Source organism: Excalfactoria chinensis, chromosome 5 (genome assembly GCF_039878825.1).
Source record: "Excalfactoria chinensis isolate bCotChi1 chromosome 5, bCotChi1.hap2, whole genome shotgun sequence".
NCBI classification, from domain to species: Eukaryota; Metazoa; Chordata; class Aves; order Galliformes; family Phasianidae; genus Excalfactoria; species Excalfactoria chinensis.
The window spans coordinates 28,680,962-28,702,981 of NC_092829.1; the positions used below are offsets into that span (position 1 = coordinate 28,680,962).

At 41.7% G+C, this 22,020-nt stretch overlaps 2 protein-coding genes and 1 long non-coding RNA gene across 4 annotated transcripts in view; 1 reads left to right on the plus strand and 2 right to left on the minus strand.

Annotated features, from left to right (window-relative positions):
* Positions 1 to 2,856, minus strand: part of LOC140252687 (uncharacterized) — a 229,876-nt gene extending 227,020 nt beyond the window's left edge. Inside the window, exon 1 of the long non-coding RNA XR_011903692.1 lies at positions 2,420 to 2,856. This is a non-coding gene — a long non-coding RNA (uncharacterized lncRNA). The remainder of the gene's footprint in view (positions 1 to 2,419) is intronic.
* Positions 2,857 to 3,149: 293 nt separating this feature from the next.
* THBS1 (thrombospondin 1) lies at positions 3,150 to 17,766 on the plus strand. The gene is made up of 22 exons (XM_072337633.1): positions 3,150 to 3,279; positions 3,378 to 3,468; positions 4,032 to 4,609; positions 5,124 to 5,199; positions 5,438 to 5,634; positions 5,819 to 5,944; positions 7,414 to 7,507; positions 8,369 to 8,542; positions 8,911 to 9,087; positions 9,432 to 9,605; positions 9,702 to 9,829; positions 9,939 to 10,091; positions 10,602 to 10,820; positions 11,254 to 11,361; positions 11,706 to 11,865; positions 12,258 to 12,376; positions 12,731 to 12,965; positions 13,336 to 13,563; positions 13,702 to 13,973; positions 14,352 to 14,449; positions 14,590 to 14,729; positions 15,405 to 17,766. Exons 2-22 carry the CDS (start codon positions 3,393 to 3,395, stop codon positions 15,410 to 15,412), a joined length of 3,540 nt encoding a protein of 1,179 aa, XP_072193734.1. The 5' UTR covers positions 3,150 to 3,279; positions 3,378 to 3,392; the 3' UTR covers positions 15,413 to 17,766.
* A 2,599-nt stretch (positions 17,767 to 20,365) lies between these two features.
* FSIP1 (fibrous sheath interacting protein 1) overlaps positions 20,366 to 22,020 on the minus strand; it is a 68,505-nt gene continuing 66,850 nt past the window's right edge. Inside the window, exon 13 of one of the 2 annotated variants that reach the window (XM_072337634.1) lies at positions 20,366 to 21,557. In XM_072337634.1, the coding sequence (XP_072193735.1) occupies positions 21,451 to 21,557 (107 nt within the window). In that variant the 3' untranslated portion in view covers positions 20,366 to 21,450. Of the gene's footprint in view, positions 21,558 to 21,805; positions 21,958 to 22,020 lie in introns of those variants that run through there. The other variant, XM_072337636.1, reaches the window with a different exon arrangement.

The window sequence follows — 22,020 nt, forward strand, 5'->3', positions numbered from 1 at the left end:
TTGTATATTTTTAAAGCTTTTCTTCCGTGTGACTGAAACAGAACAGATAAATTGGTGTGAGTTATTTTAATACCACGAGTTTCAGTGGCACCATTACACTGGACTTTCTCTGCCCTATTAACCTTCAATTAAATGTTCAGTACAGGTTATTAAGATTCCATTTTCTATTTTAAAATCTTTACATAAGAAAGTACATATTTTCCTGTGTGCTTGGTGGCAGCATTATAAAGAGATTCCAGACAGGTCTTATCTAGGGAAAGGTTCTTTTATAATAGCAACTGTGCTTCTTTATGACTTACGTTGGAACGAAACCATACTTGAAAACACACTGACTGATTAGTTTTGACAAATTTGCACACCAAAATCAGAGCAAATATACTTTCCAGTTTCTTATACCTTACTGTTATGCATGTGGATGTGAAACGCTGCTGTATAACATGGCATCACACTCAGTTCTCTCTTCAGCTGTTCTGCTGAGAAAGACAAAGCTACAAGAAGGGAGCAAAGCAGTCCCAGCAAGCACAGAACATGAGCCACTGCAGGACCCAGAAAAGCTGAAAATCCACCGCCACATTTCCCACATCTGCCCTTTCGAATCCATACCTACTCAGGTTCCACCTCCCTTCGTGACAATCAGTTTGTTCATTCAAGTTGAAGAGTTAATAAAACACTCCAGTATTTTTCACTTGAACAGTTTTTACAGAGTAAATAAAAAATATTCTGTGTACAGCAACTCAAAAAGTCAAATTAATTCTGCACATATCACCAGTGAAATTAATGGTACTGTTAGAAAAATTCATTATTCAAATTGTTAGAGGGACATGAATGCACCAGCTCTGGCTGATTCAGTGACTACCATAGAGTGAGACCACATTTAAAGAAGTGAAATCATGACCAGTGTTCTCCTAAATACTTACTGTGGAGCTCTCACTTATTTCCAGCTACAAATTTTGCAGTCTCAAACAAAGCAATACTAACAAGTTTTGGAGTTGTAAACATATTCTGCAATGAATATTCAATGGAAGTAAAAAGAGGACCTTGTACCCCAGAGAGATATGGTGAAAAGGATGTGATTCCAGGACTCGTGACAAGAGAATGGATTTGTGATGTGGGACATCCATGGAGCTGGTGCTGGTTTTAGCACAGCTCACGTTCTTAAGCACATTCAAAAGACAGGAGGTAGATTCTCCTAGAAGTGCTTCAGCAAGTCAGTCCTCCCTTCCCTAATGGAAATTCCAGAATCAGTGATAAGAGTGTAAGCGTGTTTTGAGGCTCTCTTACAGCTTTGAAATGTGACCTCAGCTTGACTTAGGGATTCAAGAGGAAAAGCATGATCAAAACTCTCTCGACTCAGGGATGTGCTGATCATAGAATCATTAAGGTTGGAAAAAACTGCTAAGATGATCTAGTTCTATTACTGATTAATCACCACTATACCACTATATCACTATATCCTTTAGTGCAACATCTACCCTTTTCTTGAAAACCTCCAGGGACAGCTCCACCACCTCCCTGGCCAGCCTGTTACAATGCCTTATCACTCCCTCAGAGAATAAGCTGTTCCTAGTTTCCAACCTGAATCTCCCCTGGAGCAACCTGAGACATTATCTTCCATCCTATTACTGTTACCTGGGAGAAGAGGCTGACCCTCTTTCTTCTAAGTTCTCTTTCCAGGCAGCTGTAGAGTGCAATAAGGTCTTGATACAGCCCCTTGGACTTCTATGTAGCAGTGTACCACAGGAAGCCACTGGCACAGATTGGGCTTAGTAAACTGAACGCTGAGTGATGCTTATGCACTGACCCCACTTGGACAAGTTTCTCTTTTGTTCTCTTTCCTGCTGATTTTTATACTCTGGCAGGTCTCTCCTCATTACCAGCATCTCTCACTGTTTCTTGCTCTCTGCTTCTTATTTTGCGGCACTTGAGGTTTTTCTTCAATGAATCACTACATAACGAAAGGCTTGCTTCGGATGGCGTGCTCTGTTCCCTAAGATAGAAGATGACACTTCTGGCTTCCCCCTAACCCACACAGTCCTGTAGCTATCTTGCTCCTTAAGTCAAGAATTTCCTGAGGCATTTCCTGGGATGAGCTGCAGAGCGCTGGTGCCTCGTGCATCAGCCAGACCAGCAGCCTGATGTGTTTCACACGGTGTGGCTCGGTTCAGAGTTTGGTCGAGCCAGGGCTTAGGGCTGCCAAGAGGGCTCCAATTTTTCCTCACCACACATGCCATCGCCTGATGGATTCTTCTCATTCTCTGACGCTTGGCTTTCTGCAGGAGCAAATGCCAAACGTAAAAGGACCAAGGAAGGCAGAGAAATTGGATTTTATTTTGGACTTGATTACTTCAGAGCCATTTCACACACCCAAACCACTTTCAGTCATATAGAGTGTGTTCATTTTCAAGACCTCTCCCCTTACCTGAAATCTGTTTACACGGAGCATTCCTGGCCAGAGCAGTTAGTTATTCTGCTCGCTAATAACAGCCCGCTCCTCAGCTGCAGCTCGTTGTTACTCATTCCACACAAAGCTTCCCCGCGATACTGGCACAGCGGGTCTCGACCCCCCGCCTTTCTCTCCGCGGCTGCTGGGGGCCGTGCGGGGAGAGCTGACGGGGTTAACGCGCGGTCCGCACACGCGGCGTGCCGGGCTGAGGAGTGGAGGCTGCTGCCACCAGGGGAGCGAGGCAGCCGACCCGCCGCGGCTCGCGCCCCGGGGGCTGCCGCGTGCCGGCACCACGCGGCGGGCGCTCCGTTATCCCCGCGCCGGGCTCGCCCCTAAGCCGCTTCCAGAGCGGCTCACGCCCGGTCGCGTGCCTCGGCCGCGCCGCGCTCCCGGCCGGGAGGACGATCCGGCCGAGGAGCCGCGGCCGCCCGCTCCGCCGCCGGGACTCGCCATAAAAGGACAAGCGTCGCCGACGCCGCTCGCGGGGCGCCCCCAAGCGGCGCTTCCGGGAGGTCCGCGGCCGCCGCTCGCTGCCCGGCATGCGGCCCGGCACGCGGCCCCGCCCCCGACCCGCGGCGGCCGCTCCGTGGAACGCCGTCTCCGACCGTTGCGCGTCTCGCGCACGCCCCCCGCTTCCTGCCCCGCCGCCGCCGATTGGCCCGCCGCGCGCCCAGGAATGCGAGCGATCCTTTAAAGGCGCGCGCGGCGCCCGGCGCCCGCAGAGCACCCGGCAGCGCCGACCCCCGCCGTAGCGTGCGCTGCTCCGAGGCGCTGCCGCGCTTTCCGGAGGATATCGCTCGCCGGTAGCGGGAGCCGCCCGCCCGCTCTCCCCGCAGGTAAGCGCTGATGCGGCTCCCGTTGTCCCGGGACGCCCGTCCCGTCGCAGCCAGCCGCGGGGCGGCTCCGTGACCTTTTCCTTTGTGGCCGTTCCCAGGTCGGTCAGAGGCAGATGATCGCCATGGGGCCAGCCGCTGTTCTCGTCCTTCTCTTGGCGCTCGACGGCCTGGAAGCCAAACGCACGGCAGGTAGGGGACGGCGGGGTCGGCAGGAGCGCGCCTCGGGTGGGTACGGGGGGACGGCTCCGAGGGCGGAACGCATGAATGGAAACCTTTCAGCAGAGCGGTGGTCAGGTGCAGAACTTCGGCGTGGAATTCCCGCAGCCTTCAGAAGCGGGAGCTCTCGAGAGCATCTCGCCCACCTGATGCGGGGCAGAGCCGAGGGCAGCCCCCGTAAGGGTTTGCTGCCCCGTTCCTTCTCCGTGTGGCTACCGTGAGAGCCTTGCGGTGCGCCGTGCCCCTGCCGTTCTCCTCCGTCGGAGCCTAATGAGGTGTCAGAATGCCGCTACCTCGGTGTCGCTCAGCGGGCACCCGGCGCTCCTGTGCCTCCTGGCTCCTGCACAAGAATGTGTGCGGAGTGCCGCACGCAGCTCCCGGTGGGGCTGCCCTGCCTGGAGAGCTGCTGCCCGTGCCGCGCGTACCTTGTAATGCCCGCTTCGCTAGGCAGTGCGCTAAAAAGCGCTGGGGGGGATGTTTGGTACTCGGCCTTTTCTTTTCCGTGACTTATGATGGATACTGTGATCTCTCTGCAGAGTCCAGGGGTGATGATGACAGCGTCTTTGATCTCTTTGAACTCATTAACTTAATGAGCAAGGCAGCTGGGCGCCGGGCACCTGGGGTACACCTGGTGAAGGGGCCGGACTCATCCAGCCCTGCTTACCGCATTGAAGATGCCAGTCGCATCCCTGCTGTCCCTGACTCCAAGTTCCAAGACTTGTTAGACAACATCCATGCTGGGAAGGGCTTCATCCTTCTGGCCACTCTCCGCCAACCCAAGAAGAGCAGAGGCACACTGCTGTCTGTGGAACGGAAGGACGGCTCTGGTCATGTCTTCAGTCTAGTTTCAAATGGCAAGGCAGGCACTTTGGACCTGAGCCTCTCTGGTGATGGCAAGCAGCAGTTAGTGTCTGTAGAGGATGCCTTGTTAGCTACAGGACATTGGAAGAACATCACCTTGTTTGTGCAAGAAGACCGGGCTCAGCTTTATGTGGGGTGTGAGAAAATGGAGAATGCTGAACTGGACATTCCCATCCAAAACATTTTCACTAGGGACCTGGCCAGCAGTGCCAGGCTCCGTATTGCCAAAGGGGGAGTCAATGACAACTTCCAGGTAAGATTTTTCGCTTGCATTTTTGCTTAGTATCTTCATTATTCAACCATCCTAAATGGTTAGAAAGTTGTCGGAAACAGGGAAAAAAGATTCTGCTTCTGTGCACCTCATGTGGACCACCTCTAAATGTGCTACACTCACTCAGTGGATCTTTTAAGTGTGAAGCATTAGATTTGTAGAGAGAACTTTATGCAACAGTAGGTCCCAGAGATTCTGGACAGGTGGTTGTAGTTTGATTGCTCAACTTGTATAATAAGACTGAGAAACTGATGCTTTTTTCCCCTTCCTGCCTGGCAAATTGCCAGGTCTTTGTGGTCAAGGCTGAGTACATTAGGAAGCAGGGCATGCTCTCGCTCAGGAGAATGAATTAACATGTTTCACCTTGCCATCTGTCTGTTGTGAAATTACTTGTGATGAACTTAGGTGAACTTTATTGCCTACAAACTCTCTGTGCAAGTTACCCTTCTTTCCCTTGCAGTTGCAGGTAGCTGTAAAATTCTTTCTTTCTCCACAGGGACTGTTGCAGAACGTGCGGTTTGTGTTTAGAACAACTTCGGAAACTATCATGAGGAACAAAGGCTGCTCCAGCTGTAAGTCTGCAATCTTCTGAATCCAATGATCTATCAAATAGGGGATTCCTCAGTAAGTTAGAAAGACAAGCTGAAACAGGACTCAAAAGTATGCTGACATTCAAATCTGTATTGCAAAAGAAATAATGTTATTTTTGTGGAGATACCCTAGCAAATCTGGTGGCAGCTGTATAAAAGGTGCCACCCTGTGATTATAAATGTATTACATTTACTGAATGTAAACTTTCTTGTCTCTTAGCTACCAGTGCAACCATTACTTTGGGCAACCCCATGAATGGTTCCAGCCCAGCTATCCGCACCAATTACATTGGCCATAAAACAAAGGACATTCAAGCAGTCTGTGGCTTTTCCTGTGATGAACTAACTAACATGTTTGTGGAACTGCAAGGGCTACGGTCCATGGTTACAACACTTCAAGACAGAGTTCGCAAAGTGGTAAGCGTTCAATAAATTCACAGTATGTCTTATTTGTCACTTAATGAATTGTAAGTTGCTCTTTGAGCTTGAATAAACAGTAATAACTTTATCCTTGCTGTGAATTTGTGGAAGGGAATGTGTTTTCTATGTTAACTTCTAAATATCTTCTCTTTGCTGCCCTTCTCCCCACCTGCCCTTTAAGACTGAAGAAAATGAACTGATTGCCAAAGTGGTCCAGATCACTCCTGGAGTATGCATTCATAATGGCATCATGCACAAAAATAAGGAAGAGTGGACTATTGACAGCTGTACTGAATGCACTTGCCAGGTGAGATTCCTTGCATTCATAAGTTCTCTGTATATAAATTCATAACTTAAAACTAACAGATTCTAAATGATGTTTGTTGTTTTGAATGAGTGAATCCTACACAGAATGGGGCCTATCATACCCAGAGAAGTATTCAGCTTGTCTTTCTTTGTCTTTCTTACCCTTCTAGATCTCTTATATTCGTATAACTTTTGTATAGTATTACTGCAGCAGTAATTTAGAATTATACTGAATGTCACTCTCATACAGATATTAAAAACACATTTGATTTCAGAATTTAGGGAATGCCTCTGCTTTCTTTGTAATCTACAGGTACAAGTCAATATTTAAAAGAACAAACAGTATTACCATTTTTCCTCTCCAGAATAGCTAAAATGGATGCTCTATCCTCAGTGAACCTCCTGCTGCCTTAGCAGAAAAGAGATTCTAGTATTCAGTAAAGACTCTTAAACTTAGAGCTTTTCTCATTATATAATGAATGCTTCTGGCTATGTCCTGTAAGTGTTTAACAGATCATATGAAACAGAAACTTTTTCCCAGATTTCTGATCTCTGTAAATCCAGGGTATCTTGATAAGATTTATTATTTATTCAGCTTTAAATATTAAAGTAAATATATGGAAAGCATTTCAGAATATCAGTCTACCAGAAAGTGTCTGATCTTTGTCCCTGTTTTGAAGTCAAAGGCTGAGTATCTGTAGATGTGCAATACAGGGCAACTCTCAAAATTCTGTATTTGCTTCTATACTATCTCCAATCTTGTGTGCTGCAGATGATACTGTGACTTCTGCCTTCACTGATCTTTCCACCAACCCTCTTATTCACTGTTAGCTGTAACTGCCTTGATAAAGTCATTTGCTTGGGAAAAAGGGGAGCTTGTAACAGTAATCACAAGGGCATTCTTCTGATAAGGCTGCTACCTTCAAGAAGTGAAACTACAGGCTGCACTTCAACTCTCACCGAGACTGGAGATGGGTGTTCCTGCCCTGCCTGACTGGCTTAAAGATCAAAGACCTTTAAGTATAAGTTGTAGATTTTATAGCTCCTCAGCCAAGTCCACTAAACTCATTCTATGTTCACCATGTAATCAGCTTAAATCCACATTGATGGAAAAGTTGATTTCTTGGTTCTTTCTCTTAAAGTCTGACCTTATACTTTGGGAATAAGTTCTTTACTCAGTCCTTTATTTTAGCCAGTTTCCGGTAGTCATTCTATTCAAAACATAACTACCTAACTGGTGGGAACAAAATAGTATGGATAGAGGTGAAGTTGCAATAAGAATAACTGCAAGGAACTACTCTTGAATTGTATCAGCTCTAAATACAAGGTTTTCTAATTCAGATGTGCTATGTGAGTCTAAGTGCTGCACAAAGGGTATCTTTATCATCTGACTTTATCAGCTTTGAGCTTAGACTCTAGAGGTATGCTTTATATCCTGCTTGCTTACTGGATGCTTTCAATTCTTTACAGAACTCTGCTACTATATGCCGGAAAGTGTCTTGTCCTCTCATGCCTTGTTCCAACGCCACTGTGCCTGATGGGGAGTGCTGTCCCCGATGCTGGCGTAAGTACTTAAAAATACCTTCATACCTCTCTACAGTCAGTAGATGTGCACTGTTCTATATATCTGTATAGAGGACAACTAGACAGTCTGTATCTTTAAATTCAAACTCAAATGTCTGTCCTCTGCCAAATAACTTATAGTAACAGAAGCCTGTTATTTCCAATTGCCACTTACCTAAGGAATTGCTATTGTCCTGTTGAAAATTAAAATGCTTCAGAGTGGTTTTAGATGTTACTGCATTTCTGTAGGGAAAGGAGTTTAGCAATATGTTGGATCAATATCATTAAGAGAAGTAAGACACAGCTCTGAAATCCAAAGAATATAATACATAAATACATGCAGGCAGAACAGATTTTTGAGGTGTATTAGGTGCTTCAGTATATTGTATTCACCAGTGAATACTTTTCAGTAGTGCATGTACTCTGCATCTCAGCAAATTAAAATATATCAGCCAACAATACTGTTTCTCCTTATCTGTAGAGCAGCTATGAACCAAACACATTAATATGTTTGAATGGGTTTCTGGGCAATAATGCTTCTAGTTATTGATGCTGATTAAACTTGAGTTTTCTTAGAAACCTTGCTGACTGTGAACTAGCATCAGTGTCTAACTTCTCTGGATTCATCCTTATTATGTAAAGCCGCCTGAAGTGTCTTAGGTAATGAGTGTAAGCACTGAAATCCTTGAGTTCTCGACTTTTACCTTGTACAAGAAAGGGAAATGTAGATTTTTGAGGGCAGTTGTGTGGAATTTTTTCTTATGGTAAAGAAAAAGCTGAGGAAGGGGTTGGGGAAAGGAATATGGAAAATACATACTTGGCATCTTATTCTGGACTATAACAGAGCTGCACACTGTTACAGCTAGCGACTATGCAGATGATGGATGGTCTCCTTGGTCTGAATGGACTTCATGTTCAGTGACCTGTGGGAATGGAATTCAGCAGAGAGGGCGTTCCTGTGATAGTCTTAACAACCGCTGTGAAGGATCTTCTGTGCAGACTCGGACTTGCCACCTTCAGGAGTGTGATAAGAGATGTAAGTATTTAGTCCATTCATCCTGGTAATAAAACATGGGCCAGTTTTATTGGCCTAGTGTTAACAGCAAAGTTTATCCTATTACTCTGTCAGTGGACTAGAATGTTGGCTTCTAGCTTTAGGGACTTACAGTAATCAAATAAAATGGAGCAGGTAGTTGATCCAGCAAATAAACATGTTTGGATTGTGCTCCCAGATTAAAAATGACACAGTTTAGGTGTACAGTTCTCTAGCAACAGAACTTGATCTATGATTGCATTAAGGTTCTCTGGTATAGAGAGTTTCTAGTACAATTCTAACTACATTCTAAGTGCTTTGAAACTGAAGTCTGGGTTTCAAAAACTCTAATAACAGATCTCTTTCTGTAGTTAAACAAGATGGTGGTTGGAGCCACTGGTCACCATGGTCATCATGTTCAGTCACTTGCGGTATGGGCATGATCACCAGAATTCGTCTCTGCAACTCTCCAGTACCACAGCTGAATGGCAAGCCTTGTGAGGGTGAAGCAAGAGAAACCAAGTCCTGCCAGAAAGATCCTTGCCCAAGTAAGTGTGTCCAGGTGCTAGCTACTACTTGCTAGTTTAAACAATGAACTTTCCAAATAGGAAGCTGCCATGTACTGGACTTCTAGTGGTCTTTTATCTTTAAACTTTGGTACAGGCTTAGTAAAATCTCATAGTTTAGTTTTATAGAAAATAGTTCAATTTTGTCTAGCAGTTGTGATCCAAGTTTTGTATGGAGCCTATTAATGAGGGTTGCCATTCTGTGAATTAGGTCAGAACAGTGTCTCAAGTACTCTTGCTACAGAAGGAATACTTTTTAGTTTGCAAATGGTTATTTTTACTGAACTTAAAGCCATACAAGTCCCCTAATTTTGACTTCTCTTTAGTTAATGGCAACTGGGGACCATGGTCTCCATGGGATGCTTGCACAGTGACATGTGGAGGAGGACTTCAGAAACGCAGCCGTCTCTGCAATAATCCTGAACCTCAATATGGTGGGAAGAATTGTGTAGGTGAAGCTAAAGGAACTCAGGTCTGCAACAAACAGGACTGTCCAATTGGTGAGTATTCCTTTTCCATACTCATCTACTGGTTGTGGTCAATCTTAATGCCATATTTTTTAATACCAAAGTGCTTAACTCTCATTTGTTTCTCAGATGGGTGTCTGTCTAATCCCTGCTTTGCGGGAACTACATGTACAAGCTCCCCTGATGGTTCTTGGAAGTGCGGTGCCTGTCCTGCTGGCTACCATGGTGATGGTATCAACTGTCAAGATATTGATGAGGTAGGAAGACTAAAAAAGTTTCTGACTTGAAAGTGAGAAGAAAATGGGAAATGAAGCAATACCAATGCTTTAATACACTTTTCTTTTATCTCCAACTCTTACATTTCAGTGCAAAGAAGTTCCTGATGCCTGCTTTTTCTTCAATGGAGTGCACAGATGTGAAAACACTGAACCTGGATACAACTGTCTGCCTTGTCCACCACGTTTCACTGGGTCGCAGCCATTTGGTCGCAGTGTTGAGGATGCCATGGCAAACAAACAGGTACTGTCAACCTGAGAGCTGTGCCTGATTACCAAGCCATACAAAGTTGCTTTCTGCAAATAGTGGAAAGCAAATATGCATTTCAGGGAAGAGGGATTTGTTACATCATCTGTAATTCAAAACAGAAATTAATTCATGCTTTTCCTGTTGGAGTGCAGTATGAATTATAAAAATGTCCTCTTCAGCCATGGAGAATTCTGACATTGTACATAATTTTAAGAGTAATTTAATAAGTATTAATTTACAGTAGAGCAACATGTACTTTAAAGGTCTTTTGATGCAGTGTTCCACTTGAATATAAGAGCTTTGAACAAGAGAAAGTGCTAAGACAGGTACTGGAGTTGTAGAGCGGAGAGAGAATAATGTATTAGGTTTTTTCCTTTCCCTGTTGAAACATCCTTGATGAAAATAGGCATGTATTCTTTGCCTTGTTAGAATCTCTGGGTAAAAATGTGTGATTGAAAAAAAAAAAAAATGCTTCCCATGGATTTAATTTGTGTGGTCTTCTAGGTTTGCAAGCCACGTAATCCATGCACAGATGGAACACATGATTGCAACAAGAATGCCAAATGCAATTACCTTGGCCACTTCAGTGATGCAATGTATCGTTGTGAATGTAAACCAGGCTATGCTGGCAATGGCATAATATGTGGAGAAGATACTGACTTGGATGGATGGCCAAATGAGAACCTTGTCTGTGTTGCCAATGCTACTTACCACTGTAAAAAAGTACGTTTATCCTATATTCCTACAGAACGCTTCTAAATGAGAACCATATAAAAATAACTATCACTGGTATTGTTAGGAGGTTCTTAGTGTTGTTCTAATCATTCCTAGTGGGGAAAGAAGCCTGGTACAATTATAAATGTTTGCTATAAATATTCTAGGAGTAATCTAATTCTATCACATCAGCTTTGATCTGATAAATATCTTTATACTGGGGGAAGAGCAGAAGGGTAAGAAGAGCTAAGTCTTGTATTTAAGTGATGAGGTCTATGGCATTCAAATACATATCCTCACTGTAATACAATATTAGCTACAACCAGGTGACTTAATAAAATTTTGATGTTTTGATTTATTTTTTTTCATAATTATTATGACTGCTAAAATCCCTGTTGTGCTCATGCCAGGAGTAAACATATGTACTTTATTCATGCTATAGGATAACTGCCCCAATCTCCCCAACTCTGGGCAGGAAGACTATGATAAAGATGGGATTGGTGATGCCTGTGATGATGACGACGATGATGATGGTATTCCTGATGACAGGGTAAGACAACAGAAAAGAACAGCCTTTTAGAACACAGCTCTCTTGTTCCTTTTCCTAAGGCCCTCATATGAAATTGCTGGCACTGGTAGCTATCCTAGAAACCTTCAGATATAACTGTGCAGATTAACCTTCTGCAGCTACTGTGCTTGGAAAATGAATCTTCATTCTTAGTCAGCCATTCCCACGCTCAAATAAGCAGTTGTGCATTTTGAGATAAAAAAGCACTCCAGTTCTGTCTGCTTTCCCTTTCGCCTCTTGCTTTTCCATTCAGATCCTGCTTGTGCTGCTGTATGTTGAAGTTTTAATTAGACTGTTTTAAAAAAAGCTTGACTTCTCTCTTTCAGGACAACTGCCCATTCATCTACAACCCACAGCAGTACGACTATGACAGGGATGATGTTGGTGACCGTTGTGATAACTGCCCTTACAATCACAACCCTGATCAGATTGACACTGACAACAATGGAGAAGGAGATGCATGTGCAGTGGATATTGATGGAGATGGTAAGTGGCCTCTGATGACACCTTTACACTGCTGATCAGTCAGGCCAAATGTATAGAATAGTACCATTGGTTTCATACCAGAAATTTACACTTGAACACACAAGATCCCACCTCTGATGTTTTCAGGACAAAAAGGCTATGAAAGTAGCACTTGAAGCTAATGGAAACTCATTTTGGAAAACATGCATTTTTGGTGCAGTTAAATTTTAGCTCTGCTCTTACAAGAAATAGCAACAGAAGCTAGCATTTAGTCAGGTTTCAATCAGATGCTTTTCAAAAGGCTTATACTTTTTGATAATTCTTAATAATATTTTGTATGTTGACTTTGCATGTTCCTTTGAAGTGTTTGCATATTTTTGACTTGCATATACAAAATCTTCTTAACGTTGCAGGGGTCCTCAATGAAAGGGACAACTGCCAATATGTCTACAATGTAGACCAGAGGGACACAGACTTGGATGGTGTTGGAGATCAGTGTGATAACTGTCCACTGGAACATAATCCTGACCAGGTAGAGGATTTCTATTATACAGATAGAATATAGTTGTTCACATGTGCTACAATACACAAGATATTATACTTAGGTATAACTTAAGCTTGAGCTGACGTACTATTCTCATTAATTTGTCAAATAGTGTCAGTATTATTCCTTCACAGTTCAAACACTGACAAGGTAGTGTTCCAAAAAGTAATTCTTAAGAGAATCTTTAAGGCTATTGCATGCACAACTCTTAATACATCTCTAACACTTCCATTTTAGCTTTTACTAAAGTAAAGAGAAATCCCACTTTTAGCTATTAAGGCTCATAATCCAGATGCTTCAGGTGGCTTTTAAAATATTTTTTCCTTCTATTTTGTTTTTTAGGAAGATTCTGACTCTGACCGTATAGGTGATGAGTGTGACAATAATCAGGACATAGATGAAGATGGTCATCAAAATAATCTTGATAATTGCCCTTATGTGCCCAATGCCAATCAAGCTGATCATGACAAGGATGGAAAAGGTGATGCCTGTGACCGTGATGATGACAATGATGGTATTCCTGATGATAAAGACAACTGCAGATTGGTTGCCAACCCAGACCAAGCAGATTCTGATGGTAAGATGACCAGTAATGCTTCAAGAGTATCTTCCAGCTGTTTTGAGAACTTTTTTTCTTATACTGTTCAGGGTTGGAAAAAATTTCAAAGTAAAAAAATAATCTGCACTAATGTTAGTGTTCCTTGGGAGTAAGGAATGAAAAGACCAGATATTAAATTGACTTGATAAGCTTAGCAATATCAGACTGGAACAAAGGGGACATTTATATAGCAACAGTTCTGTCTCTGTAGTGTCTGCAAGCAGTACCTGGGTAGTCAGAGCTGTGCAATAAGGTTTTCACCTCCCAGGCTGTAATACTTGAAACTATGCTGGCAAACAACAACCAATGTCTGACTGCTCAGAACAGTGAAATTACTTCTGTCCTGCAGGTGATGGACGTGGAGATGCTTGCAAAGATGACTTTGACCAAGACAATGTGCCAGACATTGATGATATCTGCCCTGAAAACGTGGGAATCAGTGAGACTGACTTCCGAAGGTTTCAGATGATTCCCTTGGATCCAAAAGGAACATCCCAAAATGATCCAAACTGGGTTGTACGTCACCAGGGTAAAGAACTGGTTCAGACAGTCAACTGTGACCCTGGCCTTGCAGTTGGTAAGGGGAACACTAACTCTTAGAGGCGTTACAGTGTTTGGGGTGGAGGTGGGATGGAAAATGAGAAATTGTTAAAAAATTGTTTAAAAGTCACATCAAAAGCAACATCTTAATCTTCCTCTTCTAATGCCCACATAGGTTTTGATGAATTCAATGCTGTGGACTTCAGTGGCACCTTCTTTGTCAATACAGAAAGGGATGATGATTATGCTGGCTTTGTATTTGCCTACCAATCTAGCAGTCGTTTCTATGTTGTCATGTGGAAGCAGATTACTCAGTCTTACTGGGACTCCACACCAACCAAAGCTCAAGGCTACTCAGGTCTCTCCATCAAGGTTGTGAATTCTACCACAGGTCCAGGAGAACACCTTCGTAATGCTCTGTGGCACACAGGAAACACTCCTGGCCAGGTAAAGGTCACCCTGATAACCTGTGCTTCTGTACTGCACTGTAAGGCATGCTGTTTTTCCAGAAAGTTAGGTATGTTCAGGAGTCTCTACACATACTACTCAGAATAGGACAGCCTTCTCGGCAAAGACAAATAACAGTGTAATTATTAGTAGGCAGATGGGCTTCCCAGCAGCAGTGAATCAATTGTTTCTGGACCACTGGAATAAATTTCTATTTACATATTTAAAAGCTAATTTAGATACAGGTGATATCAAAAGACCCCATTGCAGAGCCTAACAATGAACTTTAAACATCTGCTACTCATAAAGAGACCTGCATATCAAAATAATGGTTATCTTATTTCAGACCTTCTGGTTAACTGAACTATTCTTTTGTAGGTGAGAACTTTGTGGCATGATCCTCGTCACATAGGCTGGAAAGACTTCACTGCATACAGATGGCACCTTAGCCATAGACCAAAGACTGGCTACATCAGGTGAGCATTATCCCTCTATGGAATTAATAGTCCCAAAAAAGCCAGATGTCTATTTAAAAATAAAAATAAAAAAAAAAAAATAGTCCTAACAGTTGAGTCATCTCTGACAAGATTGCGCTGTCTCTTCTGTCTCTTTGTAGAGTTGTAATGTATGAAGGGAAGAAAATCATGGCAGACTCAGGACCAATCTATGATAAAACTTATGCTGGCGGTTGTTTAGGACTATTTGTCTTCTCTCAAGAAATGGTGATCTTCTCAGATCTTAAATATGAATGCAGAGGTAAGGAAAACCTTTTATTGATGGGGCCCCTATACTAAAGAATTGGTTCAAGAAAGCTGCTCTCAAGAAAAATAGGACAGATTAAAAAAAAAAGCTAAGAGGGAAAGATAATCCATCATTTTACATGGCTTCATTTCAAGCATGTTTTGCAGACAGAAACGGGGCACCTTTTTGATTAAGATATTCACAGTTTAAAAGTTTGAAAATACGAAATCTTAAGAATACCTCTGTCCTGCTGGTTCAAAGTATCAAGTCCATGTTAAGATACAGTTCATTTCTGGAACTGAAATCTGTAAAGAAGTAGAGTAGAATAAATCAATACAGGTGACAAACTGTGAGGTGAAAATGCAAAATATTAACTGGCAAGAGTAGTGTCCAATATGCAAAAGACTGACTTAAAATAAGCAAAGCACAGGCTACACACAGCCTTCTAGTCTTGCAGTTCAGTGGTGATGCATGGGACTAAGTTTCAAGTTGCCCTAGTTTGTTTCAAATTATGACTTTGTTAGGTAATGATTACATGAACTAGATTCTAAATTTTAACTCCTGAAAGTGCCAATGTACTTTCCACATTCTTTAATTCCTAGACATGTCTGTAGGGAACACATGGATAATATCTTAGACACAATCATGCATAACACAGAAATACCTTATATCTTAATTCTGTTTTCACAGATTCATAATCACAAGGATTCAGAGACTGTTTTAAAATGCTGGTATTGCACCTTCTGAAACATTTAGCCTTACAAATCCTGGGACCGTTATATTATTCCTTCCTTTCTTCCTCCTGTATCAATGTGGACTCGAAACATTACCTGCCTCAAGAGAATGGTTTTGAGAGAACAGAAGTGAAACATACTTGCATCTGACCTCTGAAGTGGAAGGAAACAAATGTCTTGCAAATGAGAACTGTCTTCACTGAAAATGCGCACTTCTTTCAGTCAGAAAGACATTTGTTTATTTATCCCAGTGCATTGTCACTGCCTCTAACTGGAGGTCCCATGGAGTAGCATTTTGTAAAAAGAACATCTCTCTGGATGTGCTGTGGACTACTTAAACTGAAGACCTTTCATTGTGTGGGGAAAGGGGTTTGGGGTGGGAGGGTGAACTCTCAAATCTTTTCTTCATGGGGGGTGGAGGTTTTTTAATGGGGTCTCTGCTACCTTGGTTTACATCCATTTAACTTGCAGAAATTATCCTTTTGTATGTTGCATCTTTTAGATGAAAATAACCTTTGACTTCTTTGTGGTGAGCTAGATCAGCTGTCCTGTAACACAGGACAAAACAGATATCCTAAAATCCCTCTCTGTGAAGGGACGGGGAAAGGAAGATGCAATTGGCACACTGGATCACACCAGCTTTGGGAGAACTGGGATTTACAATAAGATTCTGTTTCCTGGTTAGATGCAGATCTTTCTTATCTTTTAAGCGTTTTCTTTCAGCTGTGGTGTGAGAACACCACCATCTCAACTAGCACTGTGCTGTCCTTCAGGAAGAAACCAGCATGTGCTTCATATTTTATGGTTAGCTTCATATTTTATGGTTAAAAAGGCACAAAATACAACAGTAATAAAGACATTCCTTTTCTAAATGCCATAGATGCTTTAAGCCCCTCGCTTCAGAGGGGAGGGGAAGGGGCCTGTAGATAAAATACTGAAATTGTAAAATATTTATTTTTAACTGTCTTTGATATTGTAATGATTGAGGAATTATTGATTTTAAAAAAAAAAAAAAGCATCAAGACTATCTGCATTATTACAAGTCTTCATGACTGTAGGATTGTAAATACAGATTATTTATTAACTCTGTTCTATAGTGAAACTAGAGGGTTTTTCATTAAGTGAAATCTTGTCTGGAGCAGATAGTGGTGATGTATTAGTTACAATGAGCAATTTTCCCATAATGGCTTTGAGGCACAGGGAAAAGCAGCAAGGTGGGGAATGGAATGTTTGTTTTTCTCAGTCTGAGCTCAGCATTGGCTTTTCCTTTCTTTGTGCAAGGCAGTTGGTTGCCTGGCAGGCATCTGTTCTGCAGTATTAAAACTCAAGTCCTTTTAGATGGGAGCAGTTCCTGCCTCAACCATAGAGCTATGGCTGAGGGAATGTTATTTAGCATTATAGCAATTTAGTGCCGTGAAACATCAGCAGTGTTTTACCACTGGTCAGCAGGACTGATTTTTTCCAAGTGGAATAACTGGCTCAGAGGAGATGGCAGAAAGATGATTACTGACTGTAGTCAGTGTGTCTCCAGTCTTGCTATTTGTGTCACTGCACACAAATTATTGGAACTAGCACCGTGCAGCTACAAAAGAAGGAATTCTCCACAGCATAGACAGAATTTCAGGAGCTCCTTGCAGAACAGGGAGAGGACTTGATGTACAGGGGCAGCATTCTTATACCTATATAATTTCCTTGTCTTTTCAAAAAAAGGAAAAGAAACACAGTGAAAGTTTTACGTACAAATATTACCTCATTATTGTGTGACTGAGGAAAAACCTTTGGATTAAGTAGAGTTCAAATGTCTAACAAACTTTAAAGCTACTGTAGTACTGAAGAGTTAATGCTGTACATAGTCAAAAATTCATTGCGGAAAAATATATTCCCAGTAAGGAAATAGCATTGGAAGAAAATGTCAAATACAATTTCTAATATTGTGTTATATTTTTTTTCTTGACACCTTGTATACCATTGCTTGTGTTTTTATAAATTATTTTTCTCATTGCCATTGTAATAGTTAATCACGTAATTGTGTAGATATGCTATTTAAATAATTTATCATGAAATGCTACCTGTAGAGTTAGTATTTCTATTTTTATAAAATATTTGCACAGCGAAGTTTTTTGCTTCCTTCCTCCCAATGTTTTTTCTAGTGTTATTTTCTAAGAACCTGCTTTTTGTAAACATTTTTAACCATTTTCCATTTTAAAGTTGTGTAAGATGTACAATAGAACTTCTTACAGAGAACAATAAACCACCATGGACATTTATATTTACTCCTGTGTCACCCAGTGTTCTTCATGCTTTGTAATATTTCTGTAGCTCACAGTTAGTTATGCTAATATGTGGCTCTGTTGCTCAGGTCAAACTAGGCTTCAAATTAAAACCTCAATTATCTTCCCATTAAATCCATGACAATATAGAGCACACAGAAGGTTTCAGCCTGGGCATAATGACTTGACCACCTGAAAGCATTTTTTAGTTAAGGGGCAGTATTCAATTCAGTCTTAAAGGCATTGTGGACTCCTAAGCATAGTCATAGCCATGAGGCCCTTGATAAAAGCCACAAGGGAAAAAAACCTATCTCTGAGGGATGTTAATCATCTACTCATCCCTAGCCAGGCCTGCCTCATGCTTTTCTTTCACATGAAAAGAGGCATCAGGATAAATAGCTGCAGAGGCAGATGTCTATCTGTTCAAGTCTCTTCCAGCCAGACTGCTGGTGTAATCAAAAAGCTGGTGATGTGGCACCACCTCAACTAGAAGCAGTACAACCAGCTTCTCAGTCCTTCTGTGCAGTGGTGCTAGCAGTGGTTTGTCTCATGAACTCTCAAGTATAGCTGTGAATTTTTCTGGGCTCAGTTCTACTTGTACACTGATATCAGCAGTATTTCAGTAAATATCTTGTCACTATATTTTATCTCCTGTTATTCTTGGCAGCCAATTCCAACCACTTTCTCTCAACCCAAGCCAGCCTTTCATGCTATCTTATTACATGCATTTACACAGTATAAATCATTGTAGTGTCTGAACTGGAGATGATACATGTCTTAAAATAATAAAGGCATGCCATATGTCTTGCGTTAACACATAGGTTAGGTCTGCCCACTTGTTGCCTGAAGAATGTGAATACAAGAGGCCACAAAAAGCTACAGCTGAGGCCACGTAGAGCACTTGCCCAAGAAACAACTAAGAGCACTTTGCTGTTACAGTGAAGGCTGTAAAACAGTAATTAGCTGATTTTAAAGCCAAAGTCATTTCAGAAAGGGACCATGCTTTTATACAAGAGAGCATCTTAATACATACTCCATAAAGTGATATCTAGTTCTTTTCCCCATCTTTTCTAGAGGTGAAAGGATAGGTGCACAAAGCTGTACAAACAGGCAGTTATGAAGAGACAGCTGATTAGAGAGAAGTGTTCAGCAGGCAAAGGTCTTAAAGATCAATAAAATGTGCCATAAGAAACTCAGAAAATGAGGCAAGTATCCCAGAGAAACTCAGATTTTCAATTCCAGGAAGCCTGGACACCATTTGTCTTTAATTTTCCAACAGCTCAAGAAATGGTTCATTAGGCAACATGTACAAGAGCTGAATTGAGAACTGCTTAGATGCAGTGTCAGTCTGCCTGGATGACTCCACTCTCAGAGTGAAATGCAGAGACTATTTCAATGCTATTGTAAAATTAGGGTAGAATGCCTCTGGCAATACCCTTCCCACCAAAGCTATGCATACCAAATACACAAAGCAAACAATAGAAAAATAATGGCATAGGATGGCATTTCCACAAGAAGACAGCAAAGACAGCAAATTTTTAAGTAGGGGTGGGGAGGAATTAGAATTCTAGTATCCTGAGTCCAGAAAACTTACCATTCCTTGAAGAATATATCAGAATTACTTATTTATGCACTTCAGCACTCTAGAAATTAATATGCACTCACAGTATGCCAGTTTGTTGTTGGGGTTTTTTTAAGCCCAATAGATAAGGTACTGCAGATTCAATTGCAAGCAGCAAAGTATTTCACGTAAACTTAAATGGTAGGAAGCCTTTTATTCTGAATACTGCACCTGGATTACAGCCAATCCCTCACTGAAACGTGTAATTGGATAACTGCCGGTTATGGCTTTAGTAGTATTCAAGTGTTCCTGTTTTATTTACAAAGGAAACAGTTTTCCTGACCTCTAAATCTAGCTACAAAGAAAGAAAGCAATTATCTTGAAAATTCTGGGGGGGGGGGGGGGGGGGGGGGGGGAAAAAAAAAAAAAAAAAAAAGAAAAAAAAAAAAAAAGTAGTAATGTTATTGTTCCTAGATCTCTGGAACTTTCACAGTTTAATGTTCTCAGGTGGCTGCTGAAGCAGCTCATCTGCTGTGCCCACCTAAACAGCACAATGTCCAAAGGCAGACAGGCTCCTTCATGGTAAGTACACAGGGAAGCACTAATGGAAAAGTAAACTGACTCACAGATTTTGCACCAAAAAAGCAAAAGAGGAGGACCTCATTTAAAGCCGTGGTTGCTAAGACCTTCTAATAAGAGATTCATCAAAGAGAAGGGAGAAAATGAGTTGTGACTTTATAAAATATAATAAAAACCTTACCATTCTTGAACTTTGGCATCAAAGGTGGGAGAGAGAGCACAGCCTGGAGTCTCAGAAGGCGCGCAGCAGCCATCTTCTGCCTTGGAAAGAAGCATCTGGCAGAACTCCTAGGGGTGCTCCTTCATCTCTTTCATTTTTAGGTTTGTTTGGTTTTTTTCTTGTCAACAGATTATGGGCCCAAAATCATAAAACCAAGGTATTTCTTTAAGATGGAGTTGCAAGTTTTTTCACCCCTAGATAGAATTCCTTCAAATTAATCTGGAATTCTGGACATACAAGAATATTAACCATAATTTCACTCTTTTTAATCTTTTATGCCTCCAGTCATCAATAATTTACTTTTCATCTGGAATTTTAGCATGTTACTTCTCTCTGAAAACAGAAAAGATCCTCAGCTGCTATGCATCTGCCTAACTACATATCTGCTCTGAACTTTTTGATACTGAAATCAACACTACTGCTCTTTAAATCATTCTACTCATGTATACATATTTCTAATATACATCTGTGGGTCACGATAATGAATCCCACTAATTTTTTTTCTTCAGAGGAAAGCACTTTGGAGTCTGCTGCTTAAAAGAACAAACCATGCAGAACCAAAACACACACATCACAGTAAATGTCCACTGGCCACCACAACCACCAGCACTATACATATGCGTACTCCTGAGGAGATGCAGTGACAGTGGGAGAACTGTTTGGCCCTATACCACTGAGCAGATCAAGACAAGCACACCAAAACCATCCTTTCACGGTTTTTTTCCCCCACAACTATTACATTTCTGAAACAAAATTATTTACCTTGTGCTGCAAAATCATAGGAAACAACGCAGAGTACAAACAGTACAAATCTATGCACACAAAACTCATTCCTCAGTATAAAACAGGGCAAAAAAGTCTGAAGGACAAGTTCAAAAGTCATGAGTTCTCCTAGGCTCAGCTTTGCTTTGGCCATGGTACCTTTAAAAGAGACCTTTAATAACATCTTCTTATTGTAACATTATAGAGCATAACATGAGTACCTAACCACCAGCTCACAATATATACGTTTAAAACACAGGTGAAATAGTAGTTAAGGAGTAGAGACAAGCAAAATGTTGTAACGAGCTGTTATTAATTTCTCAAATGCAAAGCAGCTGTAATACCCTCAACCCCATCCAGCCAATGCTGCAAGGCTTCACATTCATGTCACTGCCAGGCAAACTTCTGAATCCCTTCACTTTTAGTCACATCAAGCCTCCCAAACAAGTTGCGATCTTTTCCTACTTCATTACATTTCTGAATAAGGGGATATGACTGTTTGACACGTAGTTTCAACACTGACCAAAGGACAGACACATCTGAACAGAGTGGTCCCAGCCCCGATCCAGCAAAGGAGCTGTTCAAATCCTTACCTACAGCCAAGGCAACATCAAGCAGATAGGCACTGGGCGCTTGTGTCCTTCTCCCAGGCAGGGCTCACAGGCAGATCCCATCCAGTAAACTGCCCCGAGATCACTGAGGCCAGGTTCAAGCTGACTTTATGTAAACAGTACAGCGTGCGTAAGGAAAATAAAAAAACAACACAAAAAAACTATTCTATACTACCTGCATATCTATCAGATACGCAGATACTCAAAAGCATATGTATAACTATTATGCACATGTATAATTATTTATTATACTCTCATGAAATTTAATGAAATGCAAGATTTTATACTTTGAAATCAAACTGCAACAATATATGATAATTATTTTCTCTTAAGAATTGATTATGTCACAAAAAGGTTTTCAATGATGAGAATTCATTTCCTCTACAGTGCCTGAAATGACACTGTATCAGTAAAATATCACTGCTGGGAGCCTAATGACACATTGGGAAAAGCTGTGTAATAAAGCACACAATCTTTTGCTCCTCAACTTTCAATCTTCATATCATCTGCAAAAAAGAAAGAATCACATGCTGAACTGTGGAAAGCACAATATTATTTATAAGAGGAAA

What these genes read in the sequence shown, in the direction of transcription:
- THBS1 (XM_072337633.1), top strand. Translation starts at nt 3,393, where the DNA reads ATGATCGCCATGGGGCCAGCCGCTGTTCTCGTCCTTCTCTTGGCGCTC. An exon ending in ACTGTCAAGATATTGATGAG is followed by an intron (nt 9,830 to 9,938) that starts GTAGGAAGACTA and finishes CTTACATTTCAG; the next exon opens with TGCAAAGAAGTTCCTGATGC. An exon ending in TGGAACATAATCCTGACCAG is followed by an intron (nt 12,377 to 12,730) that starts GTAGAGGATTTC and finishes TTTGTTTTTTAG; the next exon opens with GAAGATTCTGACTCTGACCG.